The sequence below is a fragment of the Herpailurus yagouaroundi genome, unplaced genomic scaffold (assembly GCF_014898765.1).
Source record: "Herpailurus yagouaroundi ecotype Mexico unplaced genomic scaffold, PumYag 77, whole genome shotgun sequence".
Classification (NCBI taxonomy): Eukaryota; Metazoa; Chordata; class Mammalia; order Carnivora; family Felidae; genus Herpailurus; species Herpailurus yagouaroundi.
This window is the reverse complement of record NW_024412388.1, coordinates 12440734-12460717: the sequence shown is the minus strand read 5'-3', so window position 1 is coordinate 12460717 and position 19984 is coordinate 12440734. Positions and strand designations below refer to the sequence as shown.

Genomic DNA, 19984 nt, shown 5'->3' with positions numbered 1-19984 from the left:
CCCCCCCCCCCCCCCGGCTGGTGGCATCCACCCTCTTTCCTGCCTGGGGAACCTGGATGGAGTGACAGGCAGAAACAAATGCTCGGGGCCAAGGGCTTTTATTCAAGGTGCCCCTTCCTGCCTTGTTGGTTTAGCCACGGAACCTCTTCTTCTAAATAAAATCTTCTGTAGTACCTCAATGCCTAAGACGGAAAAAAATCCCAACCGCTGCCTTGGAACCCCAGGGACCTGGGGAAACCAGTCTGACGTCCACTGTGCCGGGACTGGCCCAGCCCCAGCAGGACAGGGTAGCTGAGGGCCCCAGCTGGGGTTTCTGCCCGGCCCTCGGGTATCCTTTGGAGAGACAGAGGAAGGGCACGGGGATAGTAGAAATACCGTGGATGGCTTTAAGACGGTCTTGGGGTGGGCGAGGAGGGGGTCACAGTTAAAAGTTCTTGACCAGGGTGGGATCCCCCCCTCCCCGAGTTCACCCGTCAGAGGAGTGAATCTGCCCAGCCCAGGCAGTGCTAGCCTCACGGCCTGCCCAGACCACCCAGTCTGAAATGGTGCCCCCGACTTTTCCCCTTCCCAATGGGACTTGAAACGGAGAGCAGCTTGTAAGTTGCCTGCTCAAGGGCACACCTACACCGGCCCCCCGCCCCCCTGCCCCCGCCGGGAAATCCGTAGCGGGCAGTGCCTCGGGGGTCAGGGTGTGGGCTCTGCAGCCAGACCCCTGGTTCGAATTCCAGCTCTAAATCCCATGTCGCCAGCTGTGTGTCCTTGTGCCGGAGGCCCGACCTCTCTGTGCCTCATCTGTGAAGCGGGAGCCCCACACCGTCATGGCTGTGGGACGCCCAGAGCCGCCCTGGGAGCGGCACACGGCCACGTCAGCCCCGAGCAGACAGCCAAGCCCCCTGGACCCACACCCCGGGGGTCCTGACTGGAGGCCACTGGCAAAGGCGAGCCCAACCAAAGCCCCCCTCCTCACCATGTTTGGGAAATAGGCTTCGGCCTTGAGTCTCCCTTGGAGGTCATCCTGGAGCTTGAAGAGCTGGGGGATGTCCACGATGTCCCGCTCGGTCAGGCCCAGCTCCCGCTTTAACACCTCCCGGTTCCAGTCAATGCATTTCTAGGGGGGCGGGGGGGCCGACTCAGGCAGGGATGGGGCGGGCAACAAGGGGGTGGAGGGGTGGTGAGGGCGCGGTGGGCACGGTGGGGTGGGGAGTGAAGGAGGGGTGGGGACCGCCGCGGAGGAGGACAGTCTGGGGCTGAGGCCTGGCCAAGGGAAGGACTAGGGACGAGGTCGGGGAGGCAGTGACGGGGCCCTCCTTTACTTCCCTCCGTTCAGTCCCTCTGCCTCCTGCTTCTGCTTGTGCGTCCCTGTCTTTCCGGTCACTCTAGCACTTGGCCTCTCTCCTGCCTCTGTCCCTGTTTCTTAGAGCTCCCCGCCCACCCGTCTTTCTCTGGTTCCAGCTTTCCCGATTTTGCTTCCCCTCTTTTCCATGCATCACTCGTGTGTGTTCCTGCAGTGGTGACTGAAGTCTCTGTCTCTCTCTCTCTCTCTCTCTCTCTCTCTCTCTCTGTCCCACACACATTTACCCGAATCCCAGAGCCACCTGCCACCAAGCCTACAGGCAGCTGGTGGAAGGCTCCGCCCTTGTGCCTCTGATGGTAGGGAAGGTGGTGGGGGGCGGGTGGTTAGGTCTGCCCGGACTGCGGCGTCTCCGGCACCCAGGCTGGTACCTGCACGTACGAATTATCTTCTCTCAATTTCTCATTGGACAGAACGTCCTTTATTTTCTGTTTTTTTTCTGGCATGGAGAAAAAGAAAAAACAAAAGCAGGTGAACTCGGAGGTCAATTTCCGTCCTCCTGGTGGGCACGGTGGGGACTCAGTTTTCCCATCTATAAAATGGGGGCGGCTAGAATTCCTAACAGGTAGGTTTGTTGTGCGCAGCCGGGAGGCACGCGCCTTAACGAACGTATTTTCTCAGCGCGAGTTCTCCTTAAAGGTGTGGCTCTCACCCCCTTAAATTATCTCCAAAAAATTCCCATCCAGCGAACGGCAAACAGAGGTCTAACCGCTGCCTGATGCGACACGACATACTACGGACACGACGTAAAAACTCTCAGCCGTGACTTACTGACCTCTGAAACCAGCCCCTATCTGTGGACTTTCATGCGGGTCCTCAAACACATTTCACTTTCTCCTGCCTCTGAGCCTTCGCATTGACGGTTCCCTCTGTCTGAGCTACCTCTCTTCCCCTCATCCCGCCACCCCACTGGGTGAACTCCTGCTCATTCGTCATGCTCCTGCCTGCTCCTTGCCTCCTCCAGGAAGTCTTCCTCGGACTCCTCCCAGATACCCTCCAGCCCCCGTGCTGCGGCCGTTTTCCTGACTCGCTTCCCCAGGACTGCGGGCCGTCTGCGAGCAGGGAGCTCGTCTGCCCTGTTCACACAGCACCCCTGGCCCGGAGCACAATGTCTGGCGCACAGCGGGTGCTCAGAGGACAGGTGTTCTAGGTGCCCCCACCTGGCAACAGGCGGCCACGCGAAGGCAGAGAAAGGACCCCGGGTGGAAACGCAAGGCACAGCCAACTTACTCTTGACCCCTTCAAATAGCAGAGCCTCGCCGTGGCCCTCCTTCAGCTGCTCCTGGAACAGCCTGTAGCAGGACCTGGGGCTGGCGAGGAGCAGCCGGAAGCCCTGGAGGCATGAAACGCTGGGGTCAGAGGTCAGCTTTGCCCCTGGGGCTCCCAGAAGGGCGGGCTTGGACCCAGGCTGGCCCCCTCCTGGGGTTGAGGGAAAGCTAGTCTGGCACGTGAGGCCAGGCCGCCCGCCCCCCCCCCCCGCCCCCAGGCAGAGCGCGGAGCAAAACCTGGGAGCCCAGGGCGGAGGTGTGTGCCTTCCTCCAGGCAGCCCCCCACATTGCACCTTGTGCACCGGGACGAAGCTCAGGAACTCGTCCACGTGGCCCACAAAGAGCCAGTCGGAGTAGAGCTTCACGGGCGCCTGCACCTGCTGGGCGCTGAGGAAGTCTTGCAAGGCCTGGTGCATCTCCTGGCTCTCCTTGCTGCCGACACAGGATGAAGGGGGCGTTATGGGGGGCGGGGGGGCAACAGGGAGATCTCCGAGGGCCTGGAGGCTGGGCAAAGGGGTCGGGGGTCTTCTTCAGCTAGGGAAGGGATTCAGAAGCCTGGACGCCTTTAACTGTCTCCGCAAACACCGGGGGACTTTACGAATTGCCATCCCGGTTGTGTTGGGGGAAACTGAGGCACCGAGTCAGTACGGCAAATAAAGACCAGAGCTTAGCCTCGGGAAGCAAAACCCACTGGCTCAGCCCAGATGCTGGCGTTGTGGGTAAACATGGCTCACAGCTCCGTGGAGAGCCGGTCCCGTCTGAGCGGATGATCTCTGATTAGCTGTGTGGCCTTGGGGACATTCCTTCACCTCTCTGGGCTTCAGTTTCCTCCTCGCTCTGGCCTCCATGGTCCTTCCTGATCTAGCCCTTTGCTCTCTCTCAATGTGCTCTAGCCCCTCTGGCCTTCTTGAACACACCCAGTTCAGTCCTGCCTCAGGGCCTTGGCACATGCTCTTTCGGCTGCCAGGAGCCCTCTGTCCCAGATCTCCCCGCAGCCAGGTCCTTACTGTCATCAGGCCTTCGCTCAAGAGCTGCCTTCTCAGCGAGGCCTTCCCCGACGACCCCCACAGTTCCCAAGTCCCTGGAGTCTGTCGAGGCCCTGGGGTCGGAAGCAAGTAGGGAGGGCTTCCACCGTGGCCCTGGGGCCACCCCTCGCCGCCCCTCCCCTCCTCACCTGGGGTAGCAGCTGCTCCCAATGAGGATCCTGCCCAGAGGGTATTTCTTCCTCCCAACCTTGACCGGGGGGCTCACTTCCAGATTTCCAAAGGAGTCGAGGTCAGAAACCTCTCCTGTTTGGGGCCCTCGAGTCACGTAGCCAAAATCCGGACCCTGGGATGGGAGAAGCATGTACCAAGCGTTAGAGAACACGGTCCCCGCGTGAGGAGAGGCGGGAACCGAGTCACGGGAAGGATTCGGGAGCGGTCAGCGGCCTGTACAGCCCAGGCACCGCTGTCACTTGTAGGAGATGCGGAAGGGGTTCCAAACCAGCTGGTTAAGAAAAGGGACCGGCGTTTGTCGAGTGCCTCATACGCGCCCGCTGCTGTTGCAAACCTTAACTCGGCCGTAACAACGGATCTGCAAAGTATCATTTTTGCCCTCATTTTGCAGAGAAGAAACGCAACGTGTGGCTTCATCAGGTGCCACGGCCCGTCGGTGGAGGGACGCAGATTTGAGTTGTCTCTACAGCAAGCCCTCTTGCCACACTGCATCCTGACCTCGGGCTGGAGCGGGCCTTGCCGAATGGCCGCGACGTCCCCGCGTGGGTCTCTGCAGGAACAATCTCCTGCCCTGTGCGAGTTCGCTGTGGCTGCTGTAACACATCTAGTGGCTTAAAACAACACGCGTTTATCCTCTGTCGGCTCTGGGGGTCAGAGGTCTGAAACCGGTCTCACCAGGCTAATATCAAGGTGTGGCAGGGCCAGTTCCTTCCAGAGGCTCTGAGGGGAGAACCTGTCTCCTTGCCCTTTTCGGCCTCCAGTAGCTGCCGTGGCTGGTGGGCTCTCCCCCCAGCTTCAAGGCACACTGCTACATCCTCCGCTTCCATCATCAAGGGCCTTCTCCCACTCCGTCCTCCCTCTTCCAAGGAGCACCACGATGGCACAGAGCCCGCCAGATAACTCAGGGGCACCTCCCCCATCCCAGAGTCCCTAACTTCATCACATCTGCAAAGTGCCTTTTGCCACAAGATAGCATCAGGTCCTGGGGATTCGCACGGGGCCGTGTTCGAGGGCCGCCATTCTGTCTACTGCACTAGCCCTAGCTTTTTACAAATCGACGGAGCTTCACAGGGGCCACCGACTCCCTGCAGGTAGATTCCAAATTGTGAGCTTCCATGTATTTCTCTGGGAAGAGGAGTCCTCTCAAGGAGGTCTATGACACCCCCAGTTTAAAAGCCATCATTCCTGGGGCGTCTGGGTGGCTCAGTTGGTTAAGTGCCTGACTCTTAATTTCTAGCTCAGGTCACGATCTCCCGGTTCAGGAGCTCGAGCCCCATGTCAGGCTCTGCACTGACAGCACGGAGCCTGCTTGACATTCTCTCTTTCCCTCTCTTTCTGCTCCTCCCCCGCGCACATGCACCCTCTCCCTCTCTCTCCCCCTCTCTCCCAAAAATAAACAAACATAAAAAAAGGAGCCCGCAACAACTCCCCAGTTTCCCAGAGTTTAAACCAACAGCCCCCGCGTCATCCCCATCACCTCCCTGACAGCCAGCCTCTCCTTCCTCGCTCACTTCTTCCCCGCGCCCCCACCCGCCCAAATCAATACGCCTTTTATTGCATCTTTAAAATCTGTCAATTGGGGCGCCTGGGTGGCGCAGTCGGTTAAGCGTCCGACTTCAGCCAGGTCACGATCTCGCGGTCCGTGAGTTCGAGCCCCGCATCGGGCTCTGTGCTGATGGCTCAGAGCCTGGAGGCTGTTTCCGATTCTGTGTCTCCCTCTCTCTCTGCCCCTCCCCCGTTCATGCTCTGTCTCTCTCTGTCCCAAAAATAAATAAACGTTGAAAAAAAAAATTAAAAAAAAAAATAAATAAATAAAAAAATAAATAAAATAAAATAAAATCTGTCAAGTAGGTCTGAAAAATTATCTGGCATCTTGCAGTTTCTGTAGCTGGACAACTTAGTCCTTATTCATCAGCCTGCCGAACCGTTCCTTTTTTCAGAAACCTCGCCACCATCCCCAGATTTCCTGACGTCCTTATTTTTAACGCTTGTGGCCTGCTGAATCAAAAGCAGCTGAGTTTCGATACAAGTTCAATGTCATTTCCTTCAAGAATGAACTCATCTTTCTGGGCCTGAGATACCGAACAAGCAAACGCCTGGCCTCATCTGAACCCTGCGGGGGGTGTGTTTTTTCACCCGAGAGATTTTGGATCTCGACGAGAGCGCCATTCTCCCGAACGATGACGTCGGTGGAGGAGCGAGCGGGCACGGGCCTCATCTTGTAACGGAAGCCCAGCGTGATGCCCTTGACCATGTTCTGCACACGACTACAGATGGTGCGAACGGTAGCCAGCTCTCCAGTTTCCCACCATGCGTCAACTCAGGGCTCTTCGTTTTCCTTCCAGGGAGACTGAGCTCTACACTGATGTGGTTGAAGTCCCTCCGCAGGGTTCCTCTGGGGCCCTTCGCAAATAACAGTGCCTCTCTTCAGAGTGATGGCGACATCTTCCGGAATGTTGACGGTCTCATTGCTGAGAAAGGCCTTTGTTCTCCCGCCAGATGCGGCCAAGAGCTCCCACCCTTCCTCTTGCCCACTCTGCTTCACCCCTTCTGGCCTCTTCACGCTTCCCTGAACATGCCAGGCATGCTCGTGCCTCAGGACCTTTGCACTGGCTGTTTCTTCTGCCTAGCATACTCTTCACCCAGACACCCACATAGCCGATTCTTTTACCTCTTTTGAGTTTTTGTGCGTGTGTCTGCTTCTCAGAGGCCCTACCTGACCATCCTGTTTAAAATTGCAGTGTAATCTTCCCACTACTCTGGAGCCTGGGAGCCTCTTGATTCTGTATTTTTTTTTTTTTCACCTATAGCACTAGGTGCCACCTCCCAACATACAATATAATTTATTTATTGTTGTACTTAGCTTATCGTCTGTCTTTCTGGGCTAGAATGTCACCTCCATGAGGGTGGGGGCCTCTGCAGCGCTCACTGATATACCCCAAGAGCCCAGAACAAGGCTGGGCACGGAGAATGGGCTCAAAGAATGCCTGATGAACGAATGATAAATTCATACAAGTCATTGCCTTGGCCGTTGCCATGAGAGGGGCTCAGTGTCACAGGCTGCAGGTTTGGATTCCTTTCTTCTTTATTGATTTTAGAGAGAGAGCAAGGGTAAGCAGGGGAGAGGCAGAGAGAGAGGGCGCGAGAGAGAATCCCAAGCAGGCTCCCCACTGCCAGCACACAGCCTGATTGATGTGGGACTCGAACTCATGAATCACAAGATCATGACCCGAGCTGAAATCAGAGTCTGACGCTTAACAGACTGAGCTGCCCCGGTGCCCCGTGGGTCAAGGCTTGGATTTCTGAAGGCCAGTGAAGGCGTGCCCAAGGTCTGCAGAAGTACCCCCCCCACCCCCACCCCCAGGGAGTGGGATGGGCAGGGGAAGCTCACACGTGTGACCCCAGCTGATCCGGCTTCTAGCACAGACTTAGAAACATGTCGCCCGCTTAACTCTCCTCTAGTCTTTTTCTGGTTCATCAAAGACCCGGAGTGTGCAAATCTATCCTCAAAACCAGCCCATCTCCCCCTTTAACAGCCAGAGAGCCCATCTGGGCTTCCCGCTTGCACTCGTTCATACCGAGCTGGCTTTAGTAACATTATTTGCTTTAATCCTATTTACTTTCACGGTTGCCTTTCTATTTACAGTGAGTGGTGCTGGTTTCCCACGGATGGGTGTCCAAAATTTACTGGCGTTGTCTTTTGGGAAGAACACCCACTACACGTGGAGCTGTGTGCTAACTGGCCTGTGCACAGTGATGGGCACCCCGGCCTCAGGCTCCGCCCTCCTGCGGCTGCCGGTCTAGCAGGGAAACAGACAATAAAACCGAAGTAACAGACAATAAAACGGAAGTAACGAGTCAGTGATTTGTAACAAAACACTCCGGAAGAAACCAACAAGGTGAAACCAACAAGAATGCGAGGGGCTGGGGCTGGAGTCCTGTAGGGTCAGGGATGGCCTCACCGAGGAGGGCACTGAAGGGAGACCCAGCCAGCCGTGTGAAGCGGGAAGAGCATTATAGGCAGAGGGACGAGGTGAGTACAAGTGGGGTGCATTGGAAGAACAGGAAGGAGGCCGGTGAGGTTGGAGCTGGCTGGGGGACAGGGAGAGTGGCTCGTGATGAGTCTGGAAAAGCAGATGGGGTTGTTGCCTGGTGACAAGTTTGACGTTTATCTCAATTCTTTTCCTGAGTGATGGGAGTCGGAATACCGCAGATGTGCTTGCCTAAGAAAACATCGCAGCCCCTCGCCCAAGGCCGGGTGTGGGAAGGGATGAGGTCACCTTTGTGCTGAGGCGTCTGTCTGCCCAACAGGACTCTGGAGATTTCGCTTGTGGCATCAGAGAATCTGACCTTTGTCACACTCAGATTACCAAAGTGAGAGGTCCCTGAGCAGAGCAGAGCAGGGCTGAAAACAGACGGAGGGACGAAGGTCCCAGTGGCAGCTGGCTCGTCTGTCCCCAGGGTCCTGAAACAGGATTAGCCTAATGCCACACAGACAGACACCGTGGACCCACAAAATCTCTGCATCAGCCCCACTCAGCCCAGGAGAGCGAGAGGGACTCAGACAAGGTGCTGAGTTGAACTCAGATTCCCTTTCAAAGCTTCCTGTGTGGGCAGAGCCGCTTCCCCTTCCCTGGGGCTCAGGGTGCTCCCCCGAAAGCCATTCATCAGAGCAAACCTTACACCCCACACTCCTTCCTCCATCCCTGGAATCAGCCTGGAATGCGGGCCTGGTGGCATGCTGGCCACAGAGCTCCCGGAGCCGGACCCACCAGCCTCTCCTCTCTCCTTGTGTGACCTTGGAAAAGCTGCTTCACCTCTCTGAGCCTCAGTTTCTCCATCTATATAATGGGCCTAGTGGCAGCATCTAGATTAAAGGTTGTCGGACAAATGAAATGAGTCAGCGCACGTGAAGAATCTGGCACCTTGACCGACACAGCATACGGGCTTGATAAATGTAACTATTATTATCATTATAAGTCTCTGCTGAGTTTACACAAACCTGCCAGGCTAGTCCGGCATGATTCACCAATATGTCACCCCCACCCCCACCCCCAAACACACACACACGGTCACATCTAGGAAATGACCGCCCTGATCCCCAAACCCACCCCACACCCCAGATGGAACACCCCCGAGGCCAGACCCCACCCAAAAGACAGATCCTCCAGCCGGACACCGGGGAAGGTTCCAGTCCTGGCTCCACCCCCCGCCCCCCCCCCCCCCACCTTGCCACAAGAGCATCTTCAGAGGAGCAGGGATGCCCAAGCCTGACCTACGTGCTTGGCAGGGTTATTCTGAGGACAGGCTGAGCTCATGGCTGGAAAGAGCTTTGGGAAAGGAAGGGCCAGATCTCGTCTCGGCAATGACAAAAATAACACGGTCCACCTGCGTGATGGCGGCTCAAGCAGGAGCTGCATCTACGGAGCGGGTGTGCTCAGCCACGGGGGCTGGCGGGGGAGGGGAGGGGGGACGGGCAGTGAGGAGGGAGACCTGGGGCAAGGGGGTCTCAGCACTGCCGGCCCCCCAGCACGTACCAGCAGGCACTTGATGGGGAACTCCTTCAAGCCTCTGTTCCTTGGAGAGTCAAAGACCACGGGCAGTGTCTTGTGCGGGGCTTGGATGTAGCCGACCTCTATCTCGTCCTGTGTGTGGAGCGAGTGGAAGGAAGGCTGAAACGCGTGCTCTCTGGGTTGTGACACCCAGTGCAGGGATCGGGGGGTGGGGGTGGGCGCAGAACCATCTGTCCCCCTCCCATGCCGTGGTCAAGGGCAAATTCCACCCCAGAGAAGGGGCTCTGAGGAAGCGGAGTTTATTATCCTGTGTTTGCCCCAACAAGTTCACCCCCACTCCTGGTGAGTGCTGGGACCGAGTGCTGCAGGTGCCGGGGACCTGGTGAGCGAGCCTCAGACCCTGCCCTCAGGAAGCCGGGCACCTCGCACCCAGTGTGAGGTGCTGGGCGGGGAGGTGAGGGTCTGTGGGGACACCCAGGAGGGGCTCCTGATGCTCTGCTAAGCTGAGGCCTGAGGTGGGAGCACGAGATCCCGCCCCCCCAAAAGGGGGCAGGTCAGACCCAGCCTCGCCCGTGGGGCAGAAGCAGAAAGGGCTTGGCAATGAACCCAAGTCCTGCCCACGTTCTGGCGGACGGATGAGACTACTTTTAGGCTGAACCCCCCGGAATTACCACTCCTGTAGGTCAAAAATGTGCCGTCAGCAATTTCGCGCCGTTCGATCCGACTCAACACGGAACGACGCAAGAGGAAGGGAGGGTTTATGCGTGGGGTTGGGAGAGGGATGGGGAAATTGGGGGAGGGGAAGCTTTCAAGCCGGGATGGTGCGAGCGTGACCCGGACGCGGGGGATGGGGACGGGGAGGACAGTGGCGAGAGGCCGCGGCAAGAGTAAAGGCACTGAGGCCAGAGCAGGGCGACCGACCGGCATGGCAGGGCAAGGAGCCTGAGAAAGCAAGGGAGGGGCAAGGAGGTTCGGTCCAGCCCGCCGGCTGCCCACAGCCACTGCCCTATGCCACGCGCTGGGTGCTGAGCTGAGTGAGACTCAGTCCCTGAGCTCGGGGAGCTCACGGCATGAGCGGGGAGCCTGGCACAGAAGCAGAATGGAGATACGGTGCGCCGGCAGGCTGGCACCAGGTAAGGGGCGGCCAGGCTGGGAGGCCAGGCTGGCGACTGCGTCCAGAAACATGGCTTGGAGGGAGGGCCACTGGAGGGACCCGCTGAGCTCCAGCCCCCTGAGCTTCGCGTCATTTCCAGACGCCATCTGAGTTTTCGGGCAGGCAGGTGGTTTTCATCTTGGTGAGCACGGCAGTTTAATCGCTGGCCTGGGCCCCCATACACGGGGACCCTCAGGGGCTCCTCACTTCCTGCCCCTCTGAGGGACGGTGGCCAGTGAGCCGTCGGGCCCAGCCCCAGGAGCCTGGGTCCCCCAGTGTCGCTTGACCCTCAGGAGCACCCACCCCGCGTGTCCCAGCTCCCCTGGCCCACAGGGCTGCACACCTGCATCCACCGGTCCCCCACACTCTGCTCCCTGGTGCACACGGTCAGCTGGCACTTGGCTTCCTGGGTCAAAGCAGTCACGGACTTAAGGAAGTCCTCATTCTCAAGCATCCTAGAAGGAGCAGAAAAGAAGCCCCTCAGGGCTCTGGATTCAGCAGCCGGTGGCCTTGGCCAGGCTCTGAGGGGGCAAGCTGGGCCCCCGGAGGGTCCCCAGGGGTGGAGCAGGAGCTCGGGCCCGGATGGAGTTGGGGACGGGCACAGTGGCTGCTGGGGAGATGCCTGGGGCCTGGACGGACATGCCCGGCTCTCCGGGTCTCCCTGCTCCTAGCAAACATCTCACTGAACCCTTGCAACAATCCCTGAGAGGAGCCAACAGGTACGCCCTTCCCTTGGGTTGACGCCAGAATGAGGAGGTCAAGGCCCAAGGTCATGCCATCCGGGGGCGAGCACCCAATCTGAACCCAGGCCTCGCTGGCTTCCAGCCCCCATCCTGCCCACGAGGTTACTCCCTCACCCCTTCTGCCTGGAAACGACTGGAAGAGGAGAGGGGAGGGTCCCCTGAGACCCCAGGATGCTTAACAGGTGCACTCAGATGGCAGGGTGGATGCTGGGGTGGGGGGGGACACCCAGAGCAGCTTGTTAAAAGGCAGATGGGCCCCATCCCCAGACCCAAGACCCCGCGGTTCTGGGGTTGGCCCGGAACATGCATTTGAAACGGTTTCTGGTTCGGCAGAAGGTCCGCAGGCCGCACTCTCAGCAGCCCGGGAAGCCTGGCTCACCGACTGAGGGTTTTCATCTGCCGGGCCTAGCGAATTCTACAGTCCTTCAGGAGAGAAAGCCGCACTCGGCGTGCATTAGGGCAGGACAGCGAGGACAAAACAGTAGCCACGGTAATTCCCAACCGGCCGGGAGCCCTCAGCACGCTGCGATAAGGGTCATTTCCCCCATTGGCACAGCGGAGATGCGGGGCGGGGGGGGGGGGGGGGCTGCGGCCAGAACCCAGGGCCCCTCCTGGCGTACCTGTGCCCCGCCCCGCTGGCACCCCAGAGCCCTCACCTGCTCACCTGCACACGTACACCTCCTCCGGGGGCTGAGTGTTGGGGGTCATGATCCAGGGGGCCACACGGAAGACCACACTGTCTTGGAAAATCAGGGTCTTGGGGAGCTCCTGCGAGGTGTGGGTAGGGGAAGGGCTATTGCAGCAGCCAGTGCCTCCTTCCTCCCAGACACCTGCTTCCTCCCAGAGGCTGTGTGAGCCTCCTCCCCAGCTGGCTCTGCACCTCCACCCCCCGCCTTGGCCTACCGGGTTGGATGTGTCCAGTAGGGAGACGGCGAGGGAAATGAGCCCCGGGAAGTTGGCGTCTGGGAAAGCGAGGCCCTCCACATAGAAGTCTGTGCTGTGCTGGCCCCCCGGGAGTTCCAGGGGGTGACAGGGCTGCTTTGGCCCCAGGACCTCCCTGTACCTGGAGATCTGATTGCCTCCTAGAAGAGAGAAGGGAGGCCCAGGTCTGCTTCTCCCCGGTGCTGCGATGCCTTCTCGGGGCCACCGCTGCCATGAAGACATGTCACAGCCACTCAGAGAAAGAAACCTAAAGTGTCAGCTGGGACATCGCCCCCTGGCTGGGGCTCCAGGGATGGAGTGACCGGGGCGGGGGTCCCTGAGCCATTCCCGAACATATACATACAGGTCCACTATACGTTATGGTTCATTCATTCATTCATTCATTCGTTCATTCATTCCTGAGCCCCAGCTCTCGGCTGACACTGGGGGAGACCAGGGAGGTGGTCACAGTCTCCTGGGTGAGTGACGAGGAGCAGAGACGGTCAAAATCACAGAGGGTAGTAAGTGCTGTGATGGGGGGGGGAAACCCAGAGGGCCAGGGAAGGCTTCCTGGAGGAGGTGACGCCTCAGCAGAGGCAAAGAATTGGTTTGTCACCAAGTCGACGTCAGTCTGATCACCTTGATCTAGAATGGAAGCAAGTCAGATCAAGCTGTGCCTCTGCCGAGAGCCCTCAGATGGCCTCGGCCGCCTCCCTCAGACTAGAAGGCAGAGTCATTCCCCGCCTGCCTGAGCCGGCCCTTCCCCTTCCTTCTCCACCCTCATCTGCCACGTTAACCCCGAGTCCTGCACTCCAGCCTCACTGGCCTCCCTGCCTTCCTCAAGCCCACGGGCACCATCCGGCCTCACCTGGGGCCTTTGCTCCTGCGGTTCCCTCTGCCTGGAGTGCCCTTCCCCTGAGTGTCTGTGTGGCTGTTCCCGCCCCTGCTGCTAGAGTGACACCTTACGGAGGAAGCGTTCCCTAACCTCCTCTCCTCACACCCCCAGACCCTACCCCTCATCTACACCCCCTTCCTGGTGGCGTTCTTCTGCACAGCCCTCAGACACTAGCTGCTTCACTTACTTATTTTATACGTTGTCTCTCAGCCCACCAAGAGGAAAGCGACCTGGGGGCAGAGGCGTTTTTATGTGCTTTGCTCTAGGCCCCGTGCCTCAAACAAGCCCGGTGCTCAGGAGCAGGTGCGAGCTGCTGCGAAGCTAATGCTGTCTTTGGTCAGGAGGATGCTGGAGGACAAAGTTTGATGCCGTCAGCTTGGGCTCGATGGTCCCCGTAAACCAGAGTCCTCTGTGTGTGTGCGTGTGTGCATGCGTGTGTGCACGCGGCGGAGGGGAGGAGACAGACACAAACACAGCAGGCCTCGGGGGGGGGGGGGTTATTTCCTCAGTGCTCGCCAGCACCAGGCATCATGTTAGTGTTTGTCTGCATATCATCTGTGTGTCCTTTCTAGAAGGTAGCGGCATGGACGTCCACCTTGCTCGCTGCTGCGTCCTTGGCCCTAAGAACGTGCTACCTAATAGGGGCTCAGGAATTAGTCATCAAAGGGGGGTGTGAAGGGGCTGTCCCGGGGCGGGGAGGGGACACCAAGATGACAGCCAAGGGTGACTCACGGCTGGCTTGGAACACCCTGACTTTGTCCATCTCCGACTTGGCCACATGGAGCAGCAGCTGGTGCCTGGCGAAGAAGTCCCTGGGGGTGTTCGTGTTCAGGGTCACCAGGGACATGTCCTGTAGGTCTGGACCGAGAAGGGAGGGGCCTGAGACGCAGGCCCCTGAGACCCTCTCCTCCCCCGCTGCTCCCCTCAGGCCCCCCTCTACCTGGTCGCCTGGTTTCCTTTTCCAGAATTTAAAAGATGATTTCATTTTGGGATGAAAACTAATTAAGTTTTTGGTCTTCTCCCGGACAGTGAGCTTAGCGTATAAGCTCCGTGAAGCAGGGGCCACAGCTATCTTGTTTAAAAAAATTTTTTTAATGTTGGGGCGCCTGGGTGGCTCAGTCGGTTAAGCGTCCGACTTCGGCTCAGGTCATAATCTCGCAGTTCGTGAGTTCGAGCCCCGCGTCAGGCTCTGTGCCGACAGCTCGGAGCCTGGAGCCTGCTTCGGATTCTGTGTCTCCCTCTCTCTCTCTCTCTCTCTCTCTCTCTCTCTCTCTCTCTCAAAAATAAGTAAACATTAAAAATAAATAAATCAATACTTTTTTGATGTTTATTTATTTTAAGAGAGAGAGAGAGAGAGAACAAGTGGGGGAGGGGCAGAGAGAGAGGGAGAGAGAGAAAATCCCAAGCAGGCTCCTGCTGCCAACTCAGACCCCAACACGGGGCTTGAACTCCCCAACCATGAGATCATGACCTGAGCCGAAATCGAGAGTCGGACGCTTAACCGACTGAGCCCCCCAGGCGCCCCAACACAGCTATCTTGTTCACCGCTCTGTCCCCAGCTCCTAGAGCCTAGGAGCACCTAGAAGCACCTAGAACAATGACGAGTACATGGCAGGTTGCTGGATAACTATTTGTGGAACAAAGGAGCAGCTAGGTTTCTCCGCTGGGCCCGAGTGGAAAGTGGACCAACCTGAAGAGTGGGTAAACAAAGGCATGGGAGAGCGCGAAGCTGGACGGTAGTCACCACGGGGCAACAGTCAGTGGGTTACGAGAATAAGGGTCGGTGGGTTTGAGCCCTGGATCTGTGTGAGCCTGGGAGTTATTTCAGCTCTTGCTGCTTCCTTCTCGGTAAACAGAGCTGAGCGCCGTGCCCACGAGCAGGGAAGGGTGAGGTCACACGTGCAAAGTGCTTACTGTAGCAGCCGGGGTCCTGGGAGTGTCCACAAGGGGTACTGGCTATTTTGATTATTACTCTGTGCCAGGCACGGCATAGACGCTGCCCCTCGGCATCAGGCCAAGACAAGTGCACGCAACTTTAAAATGCATCTGTTTCTGGGGCGCCTGTGTGGCTCAGTCGGTTAAGCGTCCCGACTTCGGCTCAGGTCACGATCTCGCGGTTCGTGGGTTCGAGCCCCGCGTCGGGCTCTGTGCTGACAGCTCGGAGCCTGGAGCCTGCTTTGGATTCTGGGTCTCCTCCTGTCTCTGCCCCTCCCCTGCTCATGCTCTGTGTCTCTCTGTCTCTCAATAATAAAAAAAACGTGAAGATGCGTCTGTTTCTGTGCTCTCCTAGCCGCTCCCTCGGAAGGCCACCCCCTTAGCGCCCTCCTCCCACCCCAGACACCTCAGAAGGGTGCCAGCAGAGACCCCGTGCCCACCTCCATGCTTGTGCCCTGGTGTTGGGATGTCTGGGTTCAGATCCTGAACCTGTGACTCACTGGCTGTGTGACCTTAAGCAAACTGCTTAACTTCCCCATCTGTAAAATGGGGTGAGGACTGCATATACCTCCAAGCCTCAAACTGAAGGATGAAACGAGTTAATGATTCTGAAGTGGTCACAGCGGTGTCCAGCGGGCGGCAGGGGCTCGGGGCTGCTCTGACGTGAGTTTGGGGGTGGTAGGCTTTCATTCCGAATAATTTCAGGTCCCAGGTTTGACCCAAGAGCAGAAATTTGGGTTGGGCAGCGGACTCGAGCATGGGGCCCGGAGGAGGCACAGGGAGACGCAGCACTGGTCCCAGGTGTTATCTGGCTGCTGTGTGACCGTGGGTGCGTGGCCTGCCCTCTCAGGACCCCTGTCCACTCCTTTTATACAATGGACAAGCTAACAAGAACGTGCTTCCAATAACCCATTTCTGAGGGCCGTTCCAAAGCTTAGGCTGTGTAGACAGAAGGGCTTGACACACAGACAAAGCTCTATTTCCATTAGCTCTCTGGGCAGGGGGGGAGGCTGGGGGGTGGGGGTCCTTACCTTGGCTGTCAAGTACCCTATCATCCTTGCAGTCTATGGTGGAAGATTTGGGGTTGTCCTTGTCGCAGTTCACCAGCAGGATGGCGCCTTGCCCGCGGGGGCCCCAGGTCCAGGCCCTCTGTGGACGCCAGCAGAGATGGGGCACGTTTAGAAAACCTGTGTGTGTCCCTCCACCTCGTGGGGGAAGCAGAGCCACCTTTCCCCAGCACCCCGATCGGCTTGTGCAGTTTCCACATCTCGCTCCCACATCAGGTCAATTCTTTAGTCCCAAGAGGGGATTTTTCCTGCTCCAAAAATCCTAAACAAATTCCCCCCAAATGCAATGCACCCACCTATGAAAAGGAGCCCAAGAGGGGCGCCTGGGTGGCTCAGTCAGTTAAGCGTCTGACTCTTGACTTTGGCTCAGGTCATGATCTCAAGGTTCGTGGGTTCAAGCCCTGCATGGGGCTCTGCGCTGACAGCGTGGAAGCCTGCTTGGGATTCTCTCTCTCCCTCTCTCTCTGCCCCTCCCCTGCTCTCTCTCTCTCTCTCTCTCAAGATAAATAAACTTTAAAAAAGGAGCCCAAGACAGTAAAATTGATTTCAGTGGCTCTAAGAAACTGTCTGATTGGCAAACCAAACTGAGCTAAATTTTTGTGGCAAGATTCGAATGTAAATGGTTACTCTTACGTGAACTCTTTTTTTTTTTTTAATATGAAATGTGTTTCATATTAAATTGCTTTCCATACAACACCCAGTGCTCACCCCAACAGGTGCCCTCCTCGATGCCCATCGTGAACTCTTTAATTACTCCTTCACCAAAGTGTGGGTACTATTCTTAGCAGCTGGTTGCTGCCTGTCCAAAGATGAAAGCCAATTAAAAGCAGCCCCTCCCGGGAGGGACCTATTGGCGATGACGTCTTCTGTTTGCAGGTCCCACCCCCAGGGAGTGACTGGGTTGGGATGGGACAGAAGCATGAGTCCACTGCTCAGATGGTAATTTTTCCCTCTGCCTTTGGCTGACCCCACAGAGGGATCTTCATCTTTGGACAGGTCCTATCCTTCTAAAGGGCTCACCAGCATTAAATCGGGCAGGCAGCTTTGGGATTTCAGTTGCTCCCTGAGCTTTATCCTCTGCAGACCCCAGTTAGGACAGCCTGCGTGCCTCGCTCGGGCTTTCAGCATCACACTTTCCCCACCCCCACTTGGCTCCTTCCCTCTCCTCCCCCCTGCCAGTCCTTCCTTTCTCTATTCATCACTCCCCACCAGCAGCACCATGGGAATCTCTCCCCCCAGCCCAGAAAGCCCCCAGTGGGAGGGTTTTGTTTTGTGTTTTTTTTTTTTTTTTTGCCAGAGTTAAGAACCGCCTGCATTAACTGGATGACTCTGTCGTTTCCAATTTGTAGGACAACACATGCTCTGAACGCACAACGGGTGAACATCTAGCTTTGCAAAAGAGACGGGGAACATATGCATCAAAATGGACATGGGGATTGTCCTCTTCTCTCCCTGGTTCTTGCTAAAGGGACAGGCGGCCATTTGTGCCATCACCAGCAGGGGGCGCCAGAGGAGAACCCAACGGAGTCAGGGCGCAGCTGGAGCGTCCAGAGGCTTGAGCCTACCTGGCCTTTCTGGGCTCCGGCAGGCTTCACTTTGCCAGTGCGGGTGATGTCCGCGCTCAAGGAGATTTCTGCAATCCCACCAAGAGGAGAGGGTTGGTGAAGGGACAAGGTCAAGGCGCTCAGCCTGGCCCGGGGTGGGGATAATCCTTTCCCCGGGAGATTGTCTGCACTGCACGGCTTCAGGGGAGACACAAGTTCAAAGATGCCCCCATGTCCCCCAGGAAGACGTCTGACTGCAATTCAGACAGCAGAGCTGGAGCTTCTGACCGCACGCACTTTCCTTTGCAGGGGAACTTGTCACAGCTGCGATGCTACCCAGACCCTACACGTCTAGCCACCTTCAGGGGTTCAGAAAGAATTCCCAGCCACCCCCAATGGGATGCTTGGTGCAAAGACACCTCGCCGGGCTCCCAGAGACCTCTGGCCTCAACTCCAGTCCCCAGTGACCTTGGGGTGGGGGACCCAGCCTCACCAGGCTCTTCTTTATGTGCATTATGACTGTGCTGGGGACAAATCATGGCCCCAGACATACCCCTCTCTATGCAAATGCCAAGTCCGAGAAAGCATACACCTGTTTCTAAATCCCTCCCACCCTCTCATCAGCACGTGTGGTCACATCTGTAAGGGGTTACATAGAGTATATGTAATGACCTTGTGAGCTCCCAGTGTGAAGTTGACCTGGATGACCTTTTAAACACATCCACGGCCATGTGGTAGTCAGGTCAGAGCAGCATAGAGTTGAATGCTCTGCATTTCCCGGCTCCTTCACTAACCGGCTGCAGGAACTTAGGCAGCTCTGTCCACCTCTTGTGCCTCAGTTTCCTCATCTGTCAAATGGGCTATAACAGTACCAATTTCATGGATTGTTACATGGTTTAAATGTAAAGTCTCAGCACAGCGCCCGGTATAGAATTAGTGCTATATCGTTCATATTATTAAAATGCATACTCATGAAATAAGTGTATATCAATGCATGAAATTGATTTGTTAATGAATGAAACCCATTACTGAAATGAAACGTGACGTTTTCACATGCTGTTCATATATTTAATGCGCGTTTAAATGGCAACAACAATCTTATAAAATTATCGTTTATGATGAGGTCAAGTTAGAAAATATATTTTATTTAAAGAAGAATATTCAATAAATATGAGTCTAGGCAGATCATCAGTACGGCAGAATGGCAAAGACGGGAGGTAAGTCGTGGCATTTGGGGAACATTGGTCTATCTATTAATGTATAAGACTGTCATGATCTGCTTTTCTTATAAATATTTGAAGTATCAAAAGGTATAGAGGCTCATATATGGAAAATATATGTAGCACTTCCTAAGCTGAGAAAATATTAACGTGTCATTGCACACTCTGTAAATGCCTTCCCTCCCCTACCCCTCGGTGAATTTCTTTATGGTTCACTGATGGGGGAGGAGATATTTACGAACCACCAGATGCACGACTAGCCAGAGATTGTCCCTTTTTTTCTGCTCAGTCTAAAGTAAGATCCAGTGTGTAGTTTCTCCCGGAGAGATGCCTTGCAAGGGTGGGGTGTGTGTGTGTGTGTGTGTGTGTGTGTGTGTGTGTGTGGGAGGGGGGCAGTGGGACCCCAAGATCCTGGTGGTCACTTACCGACACCAGTGACATAGAGCAGGGCTTGGATCGGGCTGGTCTTCGATCCATAGTATGAAATCTGGACCTAAAAGGCAGAGCAAACCATGAATGTCTTCTCTTAGTCATTCAACAAACACTAACTAGACCCCTGCTCTGTGCCAGCTCAGGGTGGGATGTTGCAGAGACCAGGATGAACAGGAAATGGTCCCAGCCTATAAGGAGCACCCCAACTGGTGGGAGCAGAGGGGGCAGCAAAGTACTCAGATGACCACAATGCTTAGAAGTGGGCCCTATGGTGGGGGGGGCGGGTGGCACCTGGGGGGCTCAGTCGGTCAAGCGACCGGCTTCAGCGCAGGTCATGATTTTGCAGTTGGTGGCTTCCAGCCCGGCGTTGGGCTCTGTGCTAATGGCTCAGAGCCGGAGCCTGCTTCAGATTCGGTGTCTCCCTCTTTCTCTGCCCCTCCCCTGCTCTCACCCTCGCTCTCCACTCTGAAAAATGGATAAACCTTAAAAAAAAATTGTTTTTAAAAGAAGTGGGCCCTATGGGTGCCAGAAATGGAAGGGCTGAGCCTGCGGAGGCCATATGGGGGGGGGGGACCCTGGAAGGTGGACCCTGGAAGAGGAGTAGGGGCTCCGCAGCTGGAGACGTGGTGGAGACCGCATCGGAGAGAGCGCTGGCTGTAAGCCACTCGGTCAAGCAGAAGGGGTGGCAGGGACCCGAAGAGCCAGACCCTGGAAAGGCTGGAGCC

General features: G+C 56.7%; 1 protein-coding gene across 2 annotated transcripts in view; it reads right to left on the bottom strand.

Annotated features, from left to right (window-relative positions):
• The window catches only part of PADI4 (peptidyl arginine deiminase 4), a 35009-nt gene that overhangs the window by 1236 nt on the left and 13789 nt on the right, over window positions 1-19984 (bottom strand). Inside the window, exons 3-15 of one of the 2 annotated variants that reach the window (XM_040462606.1) lie at window positions 19254-19320; window positions 17629-17696; window positions 16028-16145; window positions 13794-13919; window positions 12149-12327; window positions 11910-12013; window positions 10846-10957; window positions 9374-9481; window positions 3794-3948; window positions 2913-3051; window positions 2582-2684; window positions 1723-1790; window positions 968-1108 (exon numbers count right to left, since the gene is read on the bottom strand). In XM_040462606.1, coding sequence (XP_040318540.1) covers window positions 968-1108; window positions 1723-1790; window positions 2582-2684; window positions 2913-3051; window positions 3794-3948; window positions 9374-9481; window positions 10846-10957; window positions 11910-12013; window positions 12149-12327; window positions 13794-13919; window positions 16028-16145; window positions 17629-17696; window positions 19254-19320 — 1488 coding nt within the window. The remainder of the gene's footprint in view (window positions 1-967; window positions 1109-1722; window positions 1791-2581; window positions 2685-2912; window positions 3052-3793; window positions 3949-9373; window positions 9482-10845; window positions 10958-11909; window positions 12014-12148; window positions 12328-13793; window positions 13920-16027; window positions 16146-17628; window positions 17697-19253; window positions 19321-19984) is intronic. The other variant, XM_040462614.1, reaches the window with a different exon arrangement.